The sequence below is a fragment of the Lepidochelys kempii genome, chromosome 1 (assembly GCF_965140285.1).
Source record: "Lepidochelys kempii isolate rLepKem1 chromosome 1, rLepKem1.hap1, whole genome shotgun sequence".
Taxonomy (NCBI): Eukaryota; Metazoa; Chordata; order Testudines; family Cheloniidae; genus Lepidochelys; species Lepidochelys kempii.
In genome coordinates, this window is record NC_136380.1 from 286,026,116 (window position 1) to 286,042,413 (window position 16,298).

General features: G+C 39.8%; 1 protein-coding gene across 5 annotated transcripts in view; it reads left to right on the top strand.

Annotated features, from left to right (window-relative positions):
- Positions 1 to 16,298, top strand: part of ZFC3H1 (zinc finger C3H1-type containing) — a 59,302-nt gene that overhangs the window by 11,767 nt on the left and 31,237 nt on the right. For 3 of the 5 annotated variants that reach the window (XM_073327771.2, XM_073327774.2, XM_073327775.2), the window contains exons 3-12: positions 2,284 to 2,348; positions 2,600 to 2,837; positions 3,083 to 3,309; positions 6,276 to 6,399; positions 8,688 to 8,779; positions 9,774 to 9,977; positions 10,803 to 10,967; positions 14,320 to 14,457; positions 14,962 to 15,080; positions 15,469 to 15,615. In XM_073327771.2, the coding sequence (XP_073183872.1) occupies positions 2,284 to 2,348; positions 2,600 to 2,837; positions 3,083 to 3,309; positions 6,276 to 6,399; positions 8,688 to 8,779; positions 9,774 to 9,977; positions 10,803 to 10,967; positions 14,320 to 14,457; positions 14,962 to 15,080; positions 15,469 to 15,615 (1,519 nt within the window). The remainder of the gene's footprint in view (positions 1 to 2,283; positions 2,349 to 2,599; positions 2,838 to 3,082; positions 3,310 to 6,275; positions 6,400 to 8,687; positions 8,780 to 9,773; positions 9,978 to 10,802; positions 10,968 to 14,319; positions 14,458 to 14,961; positions 15,081 to 15,468; positions 15,616 to 16,298) is intronic. The other 2 variants (XM_073327773.1, XM_073327772.2) reach the window with 2 other exon arrangements.

Here is a 16,298-nt window from a genome sequence, read left to right on the forward strand (position 1 = left end):
GCTAAGAACCCTGTCGCTAATCTTAGTTTTATCCCAGGATCTGATAGCAAGAGCATCCCAAGTGATTTCAACAACCGTAAATTAATATCAAGTGAGGTAGGAATTTCTAAGATAAATGAGAGTATACTATTCAGGGCTGCATACAGTACATAAGGGATTATAAGGAAACATCCTCTATCGCAGGGCGTTTATATCAAATGTTATTCTGAGGCCCTAATGGGTGCAATATAGCTGAAGAGCTATTTTAGGGCGTCTATACTTAAAACAATACCGGGGCACAGCTGCAACCTTCAGTGTAGACAATACCTATGCCGATGGGAGGGCTTCTGTCAGTGTAGGTAATCTGTATCACCAAGAGGTTGTAACTAGGTTGACTCGAGAATTCTCTGTCAACAAGAGGGGGTTGGTTCAGTTTAACTGCGTTGTGGATTTTCCACACTCCGAGTAATGTAGTTGTACCGACTTAATTTCCTTATGTAGATCAGGCCTTAATTCTAAAACACAGTTTTAATGCTAATTTTAACTGTCCTCCTCTTACTCAGGAGGCTCTATATCTTCCTCTCTGTGGAATACCCTAAGTTGCTGTTTGTAGCTCTATTCCGTTCACCATATATTTTTACCATCTAACTGTTGGCTGTGTGATTATGAGTTAGTCTTCGTCCATCTCTGGGGAAAAGCAGGTCTACGCTACAGTGGGGATCAGCGCTCTGAGATTGATTCACCGGCAGGTGATTTAGCGGGTCTGGTAAAGACTCACCAAATGAACTGCAGATAGCTCTCCAGTTGACCACTGAACTCTACCCCCGACGAGAAGAGTAAGATAAGTCAACGGGAGATTTTCTCCCATCAACCCCCCACAATGTAGACCCCACAGTAACTCGACCTAAGGTACGGGGACTCACCGCGGTAGCGTAGACCTAGTCTTAGGAAGCATGTGTTCCATGTTATAGAAACTCCTGTCATCACAATTAGCATTAACTGTGTCTTTTCCCACCTTGAATCCGTGGATTGAAGGGGCATAGAGGGAAGCTCTAAAGTTCAATGTTGAGATATGTGGTATTAGGAAAAATACTTGTACATGTTCTGTGGCTAACTAGGCTATAGTTTGGAAGTGAAAAGGGTGGAAGTGCTATTAATAAATCCAATAATGTTCTCAATCTGCATCAGCTATATTTTAGTGATGTCTACTGTTGCCTTTATGCTTCAGGGCTTATTAGCGTTTTAATGTAAAAGTTTATAAATCAGCTGTGCTGTTAACTTTCTTTACGCTAAGTGAAACTTGGTATGCAAAGTTTTAACCCAAGTTAAAAGTTTTAACCCAAGTTTTATCTTCTAAAATTTATGTTTTGAGTTTGCATTTGCCCTTGTATCTACTTTTCTTGATATTTAGGAAGAGTCTTTTTCTAGGACTTGGGAGCAGGGAGAAAAGTGGGTTGTCAATTTCTCTTTTCCCAGTTTGGCATGTGGGCAGGGACACGCTCTAAGAGGGTTTTTTATATGGAGAGAAAGCATCTTCGAGAATGATTCATCTGCTGTTTTTATTTTTCCCCTCCCATTTGATGGCAATGTGACTGGTGGGCAGTCAAGCATATCTGTAGGGTAAAGTTCAGCTGGTGAGTTTTACTACATACCAGGCCACTGATAACCCTAGAACTGGTTTCATTGGAGGTGGAGGAGGTGAACCAGTGTTCTTCTCCAGCTTTGAGTTTTCAACTTGATCCTGCAAGGTCCTGAGCAGCTACTGGGATGTGCTGAGCTTCTTAAATTCCAGTGGGAGCCGAAAGTGCTGAAAATCTACTGTCAACCACCCTCGGTGTAGACCCTGCAATAACTCGACCTAAGGTATGTCGACTCCAGCTACATTATTCATGTAGCTGGAGTTGCGTAGCGTAGGTTGACTTACCGCAGTAGTGTAGGCATAGCCTGTCTTTTGGCAAATGCCGCTTTCATCCTCTTTATGGGATAAACTGGGGGAAGACTTCCATAGAAGCAGAAAGAAAAACAGGGGAAAAAAATACCTTAGATGGAAAACTATTCAAAGATCAAAGATGTACTGTCAGGGTGTTACTTCTCAAAGCAAGGTCAGTCATGCCAGTTATAATAGCACACTTTCAAAGTACACATCTGCAGCAATTTTATTTTTAATATACTACTCTAATGTATTAACACCTCAATAATATTAATAAAATATCTTGGGTTCAGTTCTGCACATTGTTTTAGTGTAGTTCTATTAAGTGAACTGAAGCTTTGTCATGTTTATAAAAGTGCTATTTTGTTTTAAAGGAGTAGAAGACAAAGAACAAAGATTAGTACGAAAGCTTAGCACTTCAGATGCTACATCTGAAAAGGTAAGAGTGTTGTGGCTGAAATGATGTTCTATTTTGTGGCATGATCTTCTGGTTCTTTTTTTTCCACGTTGTAAAGTCAAGCCACACTTTAGGAATAGGTAGCATTAATCCTCAAAGACCCTGATGAAATCTGGGGTGGGATTTTAAGCTTGCCTCTTTTATAGAAATCTAATTGCACTCTCAAGTCTTTTTGTGTGAAAAATAACATTTGTGAATTTAACTAATGACTTTTAAATTTAATGACTTTTCAGTTATGCTCTCCCCTCTTTTTCTCCATCCCATCCTCAAAGAAGCTACTGGATGAGGAGGAAGAGATGTCTGAATTGCAGCTTAGACTTCTTGCACTTCAGTCTGCCAGTAAGAAATGGCAGCAGAAAGAACAGCAGGTGATGAAGGAAAGCAAGGAAAAACTAACAAAGACTAAAATTGTTCAGCAAAAAGTCAAAACCAGTACAAAACCACATTCAACCAAAAAAACCGGCACTGCAGGTAATATGCGTAACATTATTAAAATGGTTAGCAGTAGTCGTCCATCTGAAATCTAAAATGTAATCTGTTATGTAAGGCTGATACTAATACCAAATCTTCACCACCATATGGCACTCACTAATACTTTTCATTCTCAAAACTTTTAGGGTTTCTGCAAAATGTAACCTTTGGGGACTTGTGTTGGATATGTGTGGAGGCTTTTAAAGAAATGAGATGCGATTACCTGTATATATTTTTATTTAAAGCTAAGCAAGCTTTGAGGAAACAGCAAACAAAGGCATGGAAAAAAATGCAGCAGCAAAAGGAACAAGAAAGACGTCAAAAAGAAGAGGAGCAGAGGAAACAGGAGGAGGAGGAGGAGAGAAGAAAAAGAGAAGAAGAAATCCGAAAAATTCGGGACCTTTCAAATCAAGAAGAGCAGTACAACCGGTTCATGAAGCTTGTTGGGGGGAAGAGGAGATCAAGAAGCAAGGTAGTGATTTGTTTTCAGATGTTCTGTTTGAGATCCTTGATTGATGCATACTTTCTTTTTCAAACTGTCAGAGAAACAGAATAGTTTAGTGGTTACAACATAGAATTTGGAGCCAGAAGTTTGTGTTTTAATCCCAGATCTGACTGTTTTCTTTTCTTCTGACTGTTTTTGGTCATGTCTCAATCTCTCTACATAGATTTATCCACTTGAAAATTAGTCATCAGTAATTATTCTCGTAAGAGTGTTGTGAGCATAAAATGCTTGAAAGATGTTAAACCCCTCTGTAAATAAGTATAACCAATTAGTAGTCAATCCTGTTCTAAGAGGTGTAAAGCCAGAATACTGCTTTTTACTAGGTTATTCTGGAAATTAAATTCAGTGGGGTAGCACTCCCCAAAAGTGCTCATTTTAAGACAAATCACGTTACACTGCAGAAGTGAACCAACAACATATGTTGCCTATCAAGAAGCAAAGGCTATTCACTAGGAAAAAGTCTCATTAATTTAGAGATAGGGTTGCTTACTTCTTCTTTTCCAGAATGTAGAGTATCCCTAAACTTAAATTTGAAAATCAGGAAATAGTTATATTTTGCACCCAACCTTAATTCTGTCATCATGGAGCTGGAAATAGGCACTGGCACCAAATCAAACTTGACCCTGTCACTAACAAAATTTTGTGCTGCTGTGTCCCCAGACCAATTCTTTAGCCTCATTCCTCTCATTTAGGTGTAGCTGCACTGCCTCAAGTAAAAGTTAGAGTAAACTGGTAGCTTGCTGCATCAGGAGAGGTGCAGCTGCAGCTAGAGGAATCAGGGATCCCTGTGTTTTGGGCTTGTTATACAGAAGGTCCCATTAGATAGTCATAATGGCCATTCCTGGTTTTATAATGTAACAATATTTGAAAGAACTCTAGAAAGGACTCTAGCATTTGAGGGCCACTAGAATGGCTACCATTGTCCATTCCAGAGGCTGACAGTCCACAAAGTATGTCAAGAATATAGAGGGATGGTAGCATTTCACCCCATTCTAACACTTGCATATTCTTAGTGCTCACCAGCACTCCATATCTGCATTGGCATTCACACGTCATGCATCCCCTCTGCCTTCTGTCCTGTACTGTTGCTCTGGGAGTTCTAGCACTGGGATGTGCCAACAGACTACACTATGTCGCTCATTTTGAAGTAACCAAAGTTGATGTCCCACAGGGAGTCCTTAAGACAAGGATGGACAGGTATCAACATCTGTCAAGTCTTTAGGGGCTTGCCTGGAATAGGCAAAGTGGTCAAGAATAGTAGGTCAGGCTTAGATAGTTGGTGTTTGGCTAAGCCCATTCTAATCTCAGCCTTTATCCTAGTCAAGATAAGGCTTGGGAGTTCCCCATATGCTATCCTTATTCACTTCTCCCCTGCTGTCCTCCAGGTGCTCAGGAGGGGTACAGTTATATGATCTTTAACTGGGACAGGTTGGAGTATTGCTCATGGGGGCAGAGGTAAGATTGTGGAGGGAGGGGGATGGGAAATGACCGTAACTCTGCATTTCCATGTTTTCAGAAATGCAAGTTTAGCTCTTCCCTCCATGTTCTATGAGGCACAAGGTAGTGCTAGCCAACTTAATACAGGTTTGGCATTGAATTTCCCTTGTTTGAGGAAATGATGGTAAAGAGGGGGCATGATTGAGAGGCACCTGTGGTGGGGGCCATGGATGGACTTCCTAAATACATCTCACTGCTGCTCAGCTACTAGCTTTGCTTTTCTCCTGGCTCCTTCATGCCACTCATAAGGCTGTATCTGAGGAGCCCCTTAAGCAAATGATTCCAAATTGGCACCACAAAGTACACCATGTTGTGGTATACCACTGTTCACGACAACCTCCTTTATGTACATGGATTTTAGAGTACTTTGAAAGTGGGCTTTTAAACAGCTCTTTTTGACCAGACCTATGAAGTCACTGCCATTCCTCGTTAATGCTGCTGACACTTGAAGCAGAACTTCCAAAAACAAGCCCATGGGTGCAAGCAGAAAGTAGTCTGAAATTTGTCTCAGAAGTCTACCAAAAGCGGACTTGAACTCATAGTTTTTGTGTGCTCAAGTTCAAGACAGTCTGTTTCTGTAAGCAAGCAACTGATCGATGTAGGCTGAGCTCTTCTGCATAGTTGGTCACATGAGGCATCAGGTGTACCAGTCTCATGGAGCGTATGCAAATCACTTTCTCTCAGGTGCCTATCACGGTTCTTTTTTCATGGGAGTTCTGTCTCTGGAACCCTTTGGCCGAATAACCCATTATTCACACAACTAACTGGCTCTGAGGCTTAACGATTTTCAAGATAAATTCAGTACGCACGTGGATTTTATTAGAGCTCTGTGAAGGTTGAAAGCTTTGTTCAACCTTTACAATAAAGTTGCTGAGTGCTCTTTCAAAATAACTGTTTTTAGTTTTCCTATTCAGTCATTACTTGGGTCTTTTGAAAAGAGATTTGCTTTTCATCAAGAACTTCAGTAATTTACTGTATGTATTGGCAGGAGCAATAGAGTTCTGAAGTAGAAGTTAATTGTAGCACCATTTCTTTCAGAAACGCTTTATTCAAGACTGCCCAGACTTTTAACGTTGGCTAATTTTCAGGAGCTTGATTGTCTGTTATAAGTTTATTTTGGGTTTGATAATTGGATGTTTGCTTGTTAATCTCTTCCTTGATAAACTTGTAGAAACTGCTGTTATGTTCAGAGAAAACAGCATTCAAAACCTCCAGCTGATCTCAGTCTCTTCTGTACATGGAGAAGAAAACTGTAGTTTGACTTCTTAAGCCACGGTTGACCCCCTTCTTGCCTCCTTCTGTCTCTGCTGGGTAGAACTTGGTTGAAAAATGAGTGAGGGGACAGGTAGTGGCAGTGTTAAAACAACTTTTAAAAAATGCAAATGCTGTAAGACATGCTAAATTAAAACACTTTTTTTTTTTTTTTGTATGCATAGTCTTCAGATACAGACTTGAGATGGTCTTTAGATAAGCAATCTACTGATAGTGGAGGAGGGATTTATCAATATGACAACTATGATGAAGTTGCCATGGACACGGACAGTGAAACTAACTCACCAGGTAAGATTTATTTTCAATTGCTGACATGGTTGAAAAGTGTAATGATGAAAAATGGTTGGAATATTACCGTATATACTTGTTCATAAGCCGAATATTTTTGGTAAAAAAGTGACGCATCAAAGAGTGGGAGTCGGCTTATAACTGGGTCTACACCAAAATTTGATGATTTTAAACTCTATGAAATCATTGAAATTGAATATCTAATTCATTGTCGTTTTGTTTACCTGGGGCGTCTGCAGGCATGGAGCCCCTCAGTTCCCTGTGGCCGCAGTTCGCCGTTCCCAGCCAATGACAGCTGCAGGAAATGGCACTTCCCGCAGCTCCCATTGGCAGGGAATAGCGAACCGCAGCTACAGGGAACTGAGGGGCTCCATGCCTGCAGACACACCAGGTAAACAAAATGTCCCAACCCACTAACGGCTTATCCTGACGGGCCAGGAGCCAAAGTTTGTCAACCCCTGAAATATAGGGTCGGCTTATGAAAGGATCATATAGTTTTTACTGTTTTTACCTATCCATCTTGGGGGGTCGGCTTATTAATGAATGGGCTAATGAACGAGTATATATGGTACTTTACTGTTGGAGATTGTCCATTTCATATTTCTTCTGTCGTCTCAGAAGGGCTGTGTTCGTTTTGAGGACTGAAGTTGAATGGGTGGTAATTAAGGCTAAGATTTTTTTTGTTACGGATATTTTTAGTAAAAGTCACGGACAGGTCATGGGCAATAATGAAAAATTAATGGAAACCCATGACCTGTCCCTGACTTTTACTAAAAATATCCATAACAAAATGAGGAGCCTGGGCATCTGCTGGTGGGCTGGGAGCTCCAGGGGCTTCCACCGCCCATGGGGGCTGGGAGCTCCTGGGTACCCCTCTGCTGGTGGCGCAGAGCTGCGGGGGTCGGTCCCCCTGTGCTGCCCGGAGCGGTCAGGATTGCCCCCACCGCCCGGGGCGGTCAGGAGCTGCGGGGGGGTCCGTGTGGGGGTTGGAAGCTGCGAGGGGGCTCCTGCCACCTGGGGCGGCTGGTGTACCCTGCAGCTCCTTGCCTCCACAGGTGGCTGGTGTACCCCACAGCTCCCAGCTGGTGCTGGCTGAAGTCATGGAGGTCTTTGGAAGTCACGGATTCCGTGACCAAATTGCAGCCTTCATAATAATGCCCTGCGGGTTTGAGAACTATGCCGTTTAAGAGGAACTAATTCTGTCCTGTTTTAAATCTGATTATTTTTTATATATCTTTTTATTCCCTAGGGATCCTCTAAAGATCTTCAGGCTTACACTTAGACAAATATGATTAGAAACATCAAACTTGTTTATAAATTCACATGGAATCATGTAGAAATGGGGGTCCGCAGAACGCAATGTGAAAGACTCTGTTGGCTACTTTCTAGAACCCTGTCCTGCACCTAATTTTCTCACAAACTTAAATAAAACTATTTCGGCGCTCCTTTTCCATCAGAAAATACAGTTAAAATTTAGAAACATTACCAATATTTCAATAACCGTAATTCTTTCTTAACTGTGTTTACTCCTTTTATTCCATTGCTCTTCATCTTCTGATTTTATTTTCTTATTTTCCATATTATTATTATTTTTCCTTCTCGGCCAACTTCCTTACCCTCTGGCCTCTGTTCCCAGACTTTCTCACTAGCTGCCTCTCTTAATCTTTCTACTGTCTGTTTTTAGAAGGACCACAGAACATACTGTTACCAGGCATGCAAACTGTGACTCCTTCATATGGAAGGGCGGGCCTCTGAGGTTCTGGATCTACATATCCCAGTATTCAATACTCCTTGCGTTTCTTCCCTGTCTGGTGCTGAAGCCTTTGTGCATGTTGCATCTCCTTATTGCTGGTTGCCAGATCAGTTGGAATCTCTGCTGGGGCATGTAGTTTCAGAAAGCATGCATTTGTGAGTTAAATCAAACTGGACAGCAAAGATGGGTTTCACTTAGAGTGATGTTGTCTTTGAATATTTGAATACAAATTGTAAAGTTAATAATAAAAAAAGGTAGAAACAGGGCATTGAGTAGTTCTGTGTGTCTTGTGTTCAGGTGTATATACTCCTCTTTTGATCTGGTCTCACCTACCAAAGTTGAGATGTAAATTAGGATCTTGCCTGTTTTCTCACTTTGCTTTATAGTCATGATTTGAAATGCAATTCGGTAACTTGCCTAGATTTTTAGTTGGTTAATTAAAGTATAACATGACTTAGAGTTGTGTTTGGTAACTGTTTAAGTTATTGTTGCTATTCTTCTTTCTTGAATTTAAATGTATCTCTCTTCGTTGCAGTTTCGTCTCCAGTACAGCCTCCTTTCTTTGACTGTCTGATGGGATATTTTCCTCCTCCAACGCCACCAGTTTCCTTGCCTCTTCCACCTCAGGTTACAGGAAATAATTTCAATTAATTTTAGTCTTTTAAATTTTTCAGTTTTAATATATATTTTAGTTCTGTGCCTTAAAGAAACACTGTCTTGGACCCCACATTTATGTTGCATTAAAATATGTGAGAATTTCCTAATAACTTCTAACAAGTCTGCATACAGTAGTTCTTCCCAGGCCCTTTTGTGGTGCCATTGTGCCTCTGTATCTTTTTGCTGATCAGTTGTTCCCCCTCTGGTGTTGGGGTGACTGTACAGGAGACCCCCTTTTCCAGAGATCAACAAAACCAGACAATTCTTTCAATCTTTTCTGGTCTCAACTGTCTTTCCACCTTCTTTGCTGCTGGAGTTCTAATCAGTTCCTTCTCCTCTTGCATCACTACTTTCAGGTGTGTAGCTGAAGGGTAGGGTAACCCAGTCCCCACTTCCCTCCTGGGCTCCGGTTCCCTGGCCCTATATACAAAATGTCTGTCCTCTCTAGCCTCAGTATTCCCCATCCAGGGACTAACACCTATTTTGGCTGTGTTGTAGACCCCTTATCCACCCAGTACCAGTCTCAATTAGACTCTGGTTGCCTTCTTACCTAGGAATTTTCCAGAAGCCTGCTATTCTCTGTCTTCCCCCCTTCCCACTGAACATTTGCAGCTTTCATATCCTTCTTTGTGCCTAGTTGGTGTTTCTTCTTGGGACTAAAATCTCTGAATTCCTAGCCTTAAAGGGAATTGTAATAGAGCTGAAGGGACAAACCTTCAAAAGGCCACTGTTTTAGCACTTATTGTTCTCGTTACCTACCTCCTTTTTTGTAAATAGGAGCAATTTAACTCCAGCCTTTGATGTCACTGTTTAAGTCACTGCTGTTTGAATTGTAATATTAAACCGTGACCTGATCAGTTTAGTTCATGTCCTTTGTGTCTTTTGGGATAATTTAGCAATGAAAGGTTTAGTTTAATTCTATTTGGTTTTCAGATTCTGTTTTTCTTTTTGTAATGCATTTCAGACCATGCAGCCGTTGAGCCAACTTTATGTGGAGGACGTTTCTTGTGTTTCTCTTGAGCCTCCTCCACCTCTCCCGCCTCTTCCACCTGAGGAACCTGAACAGCCACCCAAACCTCCATTTGCAGATGAGGAAGAAGAAGAAGAAATGCTGCTACGAGAAGAGCTACTCAAGTCTCTAGCTAACAAACGAGCTTTCAAATCAGAGGTAGTCCAGTAGTTTGTGAATATAGCCTCTAGATGGCAATCTTGAGCTTACTTTAAAGGTGACCTGCAAAGGGTGGAAAATATAGGATGGGTTTTTTGCTCCTTTATGGCTGTATAAAACAATCCTGAATGAGTTTTAAACAAAATCTGCTTGGCTTACATTACAAATTACAGGTCTTGTCAAACCTGTTTTTGCTGGAGGACTGGTGGGATTATAACATTTCAAAGGACTAAAATTTGTACAGTGGAAGGGATTTTATTCACTGTTAAACTGTTTATTTGCTTAATACCTATTTAACAAACAATTAGAAGGAAGTTCTTTTTGTTAAAGCTTCAAACACTACCTACCCTGTCATTTGAAGGCTGAGAGAGCTCTTGCTTCACTTCAGTCCTCCAGCAAATGAGAGATGGACAGGACTTGACATTTCTAGTATTTCTGAGGTAAAAAACAAACAAAACTTATCCCCACCGCTCCCTGTGTTTGTAACGAAAATTAAACTAAACTGCCTATATGACCTCATAAAAGAGGCCACAAACCTATTTCCTTTGCAGATCAACTGTAAACAAGAGCAGGACCATTCTTGCCTAGTACACTTTTTGGCATCACTATGTAACTACACAAGTGGTGGTAGTTTATATTCGATCAGAAAATTGAAATATGTTCTGGTGGTATAGTGTCTCTGTTATAAAAATTTAGAGATGGCATAGGCACTAACATGCTAATATTTTTCAATTGTTTTTCATATAGAGCTGTACACCTTTTGAAACTCTTTTGATACAGTATACTGTTTTCCCCCCTAATTGGACTTTTTATTTCCTTCTGTAGGAAACATCAAGTAATAGTGGTCCGCCTTCACCTCCAGTTCCAAATAATTCCCAGCCTGTGCCAAGAAGCAATCTATCAGCAGTCAGTATTAATACTGTATCCCAGCCTCGGGTACAGAACACAAAGTTTGTTAGAGTACCGCGACCTCCACGAGCAGTAATCACAGTAAGGAAATAACTTCAGTTTTCTTTTAGTAAGACCATCTTATGAACTAGTCTTAACTCATATGGTAAGTTAGAATTAAAGGATCTTCTTATGCATAAAGGCATGTTATTTCCCTTGAAAATAATTTTGTGTTAGAGCAGTGATTAGGAACCTGTGGCATGTTGGGCCGTTCTCTTTCCCTTCATTGCAATGAAATATTTAATTCTCTGATACGTCTAAGAATTTATGGCTTTTCTGAGCTGGGAGAAGATGCAGTGGCCCTTCTTAAATAACCTTTTAAAATGAGCTAAAGTTTTTCCCTTTTTAGATTGGGGCGGGGGGAGGAGAATCCTGAGAAGATAAGATGCATGAAGCAAGCAGCAAATGTAATTTCATATATTTTTAGCAGTCTAGTGCAAAACGGTATAGCTGTCACTTAAACATTGTTTAAATTACCTTAAGTTACCTTTCACTAGGAATTTCAGACACTGAAGATTATTACCCTTTCCCGCTTTTAGCGTTCAGCATCTTATCGATTCAAAGCACTGTATGAGCATTTGAGCCATGGTCAAAGTTCACTGAGTCTGTGAGACAGCCTCTTTAAATACTGTCCTGTTATTTGGTTTGGTATAATCTTACACGAAGTTAAAGATGAAGGGAGATGTTACAGGCAGAAGATGCTTGGATGTAGAAAATTTAAAAACCAAAACAGTGAAACCAGCGTTTTTAAGATGGAGGGGAATTAATGAGGCATAAGATTAGCACTAAATGGTCGAGGTAGTTCTGTTCTGACAGTTGGTTTATCTGGTATTTAATTATCAGAGTCCAGCTAGATATTATATAGTGGTTTTTTAATCCTGTTTTAATGGCTCTGAGACATGGGTTCGGATCACGTCAGTATCTGATTTGTGGTGTCCATGATCTCTCTGAAGCACCTTTGAAGTGTTTCACTGCCTACATATTGTTTTGTAAGGAGAAGGGAGGACAGTACGGACGAAAGATAGAAGAGGCCTGACTACACTGATGTCATTTTGGTCAGAATTTACGGGAGCTTCTTAGTCTTCTGATTATAACCTCTCGTGTGCATCACACTCTTCGTTAGCTGAATTTACTTTAAAAAAATCTTATGATATTCCACTCTTTCAGATAACTTCAGCAGGGACAAGGTCATATTTCCCCCTCTTCTAGCAAACCTTTCCATCTCCTTAACGCTCTGTGTCCGCTGCCTACTTCTAACCTAATTTCAAACAATACAAGAGTAATTTGAGATACAAAGGGCCTCTGGCCTTTGTGCACATTATACATGTGATAATCAGTTGGCAGTTGCATGTGTTCTGTAAGCTGTTCTTTTGGTAATTTTTTATGTAAATCTCATTTGAATCACTTTGTCAACTATTAGAGGATTTTGAAAGAGTTCTTTGTCCTATTGTCTTGAATTTCTCCTGGGTCAGATTTAATTCAACTGTTATGGTACAGAAACACAAAGAAAAATTGTACTAGTTAATGGGAGATGAATGCCAGTATTTAGCCTTTTTAATTGCAAGATAGCTTTTATCAGCTGTGATGATGGGCAGTTTTTAAAGGGTTGAGCAAGTCCTGATAAGTTTTTCTGTATACTCTAGTTAATGATTATTAGCTTAGTTATTTTTTACACTAATTAATTTAAAAATGATGGACGATATGTTTGTATATGCTTCAGCCTTGCTCATTTTTTAACAACTTTTCATTTTGCATAGCCATTCTAATTAAGTGTTTTGAGTTTTGAATCAACATAATGATAGAAAAATCACTCCATTTTCAGGCTTGTTAAAAGCCATTGCTTATTGTGAACATGGTAGCTTAAGGTCTAGAACAGGAACACTTTCCTGTGTGTATTAAAGGAGGTGTGGCCAGTTTAAGGCCCCATCTACTCTTAAAACTTACACTGGCATAGCTATGTCAGTCAGAGTGTGGGGAAAAAAATACATACCCTAGTGACATAACTATGCTGACAAAACCCCCAGTGTAGCTGGAGCTATGCTGGCGAAGAATAGCTAATGTTATTCAGGGAGGTAGTGGTTCTACATCAGCAGAAAAACTCCTTCTGTTGGCGTACGCTATGGCTACAATAGGAGGCTATGCCTGCCTGGCATCTCCTAATAGTGTAGGTGTAGTGTATACGGGATAGATGCTCTGTAGTGTGTAGACAGCTGTAGGTATCTACAGCAGATCACTTGCATAGCTTCTTCTCTCCCTTCTACCCACAATAACTGTCAATTCTCATCATTCTTAGGGCCATTTTTTTTTTTTTTAAATTGTTTGTCTTGTGGTATTCAGGGTTTTTTAAATTATTCTTTGAGTTCCTGAAATCATGAGACTGTGTTTTCTTTTTAAAAAGTAAGCTTCTTGTCCTCCTGGTTGCAGAGAAAAGTTTGAAAATGTGTACAGTCTGTACCCTGAAGGCTCAAAACACAAAAGACTGTTACAAGGAACTAAACATATGATTTAAAAATAATAATCCTAAATCATGATTTTTTGTGTATGCCTGACTAATGGTTTTTGAATGATTTTGGTTGGCAATGCTGCACCATGTTCTGGAACAATGTGTATATGATCCTGACATTACTACTGGGAGTGGTGGTGAAGGGAGAAGACAAACCGCTAATTTGTTCCACCCTACTGCAGCCCTGGAAGACTATATAAGATCACACTCCTCCCTATGCATGTTTCCACTTGCATTGAGAAGAATAGTAGAGTAAAAGTGACAAAATTAATGTCTTTTGCTTAGCTGCTCAAATTCATGTTATTGCAGAAGTGGTATATGTAGGAAAGTGTAGTAATACATGCTTCTTATTTGGGATTTGTAACATATTGAAGGGACACGGCCCTGAGGTAGAGGATAAACATTACTCTGTAGCTGTCTAGCCTTGAATGAAATTTAATCATGCCTGTGTTAGGAGGAAGGGAGAGAATCAGCTGGAGAATGTAGGGTGAAGTTGCCTAGAACTGTACATGCGAAAATCTATCATTATTTGATCTACTCAGTCTTGAGTACCTAGTCTGAGTATGTGGGACTGGGACTAGAAAGATCACTGCATAGTATTAGCATAGACTTCCTTTGTGGCTTGCTGTTTTCTCTGCCTCCATTCTCGATTTGTAAAATTAAGATACTTTCCTACTTCACATGACTGTTGTGAGAATAAATCCTTTAAATGAGGCATTTGGAAGTTCTGGTAAAGGGAGCTGCATATATATGTACATAAAATACTAGAACTGATCCAGAATATAATTGGAGCAGGGTTAAAAGTGTTCACATAAAGCCTACGTTATAATGCATCACAGTTTTTTGCTTCTTTTGCCAGTAGGTATAAAAATAAGTACTTTGTCTCTGCAGCTTCCCAAGCATAAGTCAGTAGTGGTGACACTCAATGATTCAGATGATAGTGAATCTGACGGAGAGCCATCTAACTCTACTAATAGTGTATTTGGAGGACTAGAATCCATGATCAAAGAAGCAAGAAGAACTGCAGAGGTAAATGGTATATCTATTTATACATCTTAATTTTAGCACTTTTTAACCTCAGAATTCACAGCAAACCTTCCAGCAAGGGTCTGGAGATACAGGCATGTGTCAGAAACAGAAGAATATTGAGTGTGTTTCTATGGTACTGTGCCTGGGCTAGTACTTGTCCATTGTGTTGCAAGAATGATGTAAACTTGCTTTTGTTTTAGTTAAAAATAACCTCAGGATAAAACTTGAAGGTGTACTAATATGCTTCATTGAAAAATAAAACCCAAACACAGAACTCCAGGTTGTGGCAGGTAAGAAAAGGGGCTGCTAATTGACTATATTTGGCTTTAAAAACCTTGTACTCACTGTGTAATCTGTTAATAACTACATCTTAAAGCTTTAAACTTAAAGAAAAATGTAATTGCCCCTTAAATATAGTATGGCTTCTGCAAACATTTGCATTTAATTTGGTGTGTGGGAAGTGTAATATTGGCATATTTTGATTAAGCTCTCTTCTTATAACAGGCCTCAAAACCCAAAGCACCTCCAAAATCAGAAAAAGAAAATGATCCTATGAGAACCCCAGAGGCCTTACCAGAAGATAAGAAGATTGAATATCGACTCTTAAAAGAAGAGATTGCCAGGTGCGTTGGTGTTTCAGTGTAATAGCACAGCTTTGGAGAACCTATATTTTGATTTTAAGCCATACCAGTAACCAGTCCTTTTAATTCTGACAAAAAGATGTTGAATTAAAGATCAGTAGAATTAATCTGAAGTGCTTCCTTAGACTGTAAAAATAAACTGGCTTTTTTTTAGATTCTTTTTAGTAAGATTATTCAGTATATGAACTGCTTGGAAACAGTTCCAGCTACAAAAATCTACCTCTTACTTGAAATATAGCCATATTACTTTCTGTAAAGCTCTGCTCCTTTTTTGTGTTCTGGGAGTATATGCTGTCAGAAGACATAATGTGTAGCTAGTTGCAATTGCTGGATATTCCATGTGTTTTGTTTTTTAATGTGTCTGTTTTAGTCGAGAGAAGCAGCGCTTAATTAAATCTGATCCATTGAAGAACGGTTCATCTCCTGCAAACTCTGATGGTGAAGTCGATGGGGTTGGTAGAATAGCAATAGTTACAAAACAAGTTACAGAAGCAGAAGCAAAACTTAAGAAGCACAAGTAAGTTCTTCAGCATGATGTAAACCACACTGAGCTTGTTTAGGGGGGATGAAAGGTGAAAATATTCATGAATATGTAACTTCAATACAATAGGGCTGGATTAGCCACTGCTTTGCACCTTATGTTGTCACTTCCTGCTTTACAAAATGAGTGTGTTGTAATGCCACCATCACAGTACTCCACAGCCCTCTTTCCTGCTCTCCGATCTTTGTGGTTTGAAACTTTGGTTCTAGGCCCCCAACTGAATTGCTCTGGATTTAGTGTCCAGTTGTAGCACAAGTACTATTTTTCTCTTTCCCTGCCCTTCCTGCCAGGTCTAAGTGCTGCTCTTTTTGAAGCAGCAGCTTCTTGTCTTGAGGCAACCTCTGTTCTGCATCTTCTTGCCCTCCACTAAAGTATAAACCTACCTGAGAAGAGGGCTCAGCTGCGGAAATGGGAGCAGAATTTTTGGTGCCCTTAAATATCTAAAGCTATCAACAAAATATTTTTAAGATTTGCCATTTTCTCATCGGACTACCATATTTAAAGTGATGTCATTGACTAAATCTGCCCATTTAGTATATCTGTTGTAGATTACCCAGCTGTATTGCCCATGCTTGCCTGTCTCATGGGATGTTATATACTTAATGTTTGTTTGCAGAATAGTTTGAGTTAATTTAATGAAAGGTACTGTTGAAAGTGGT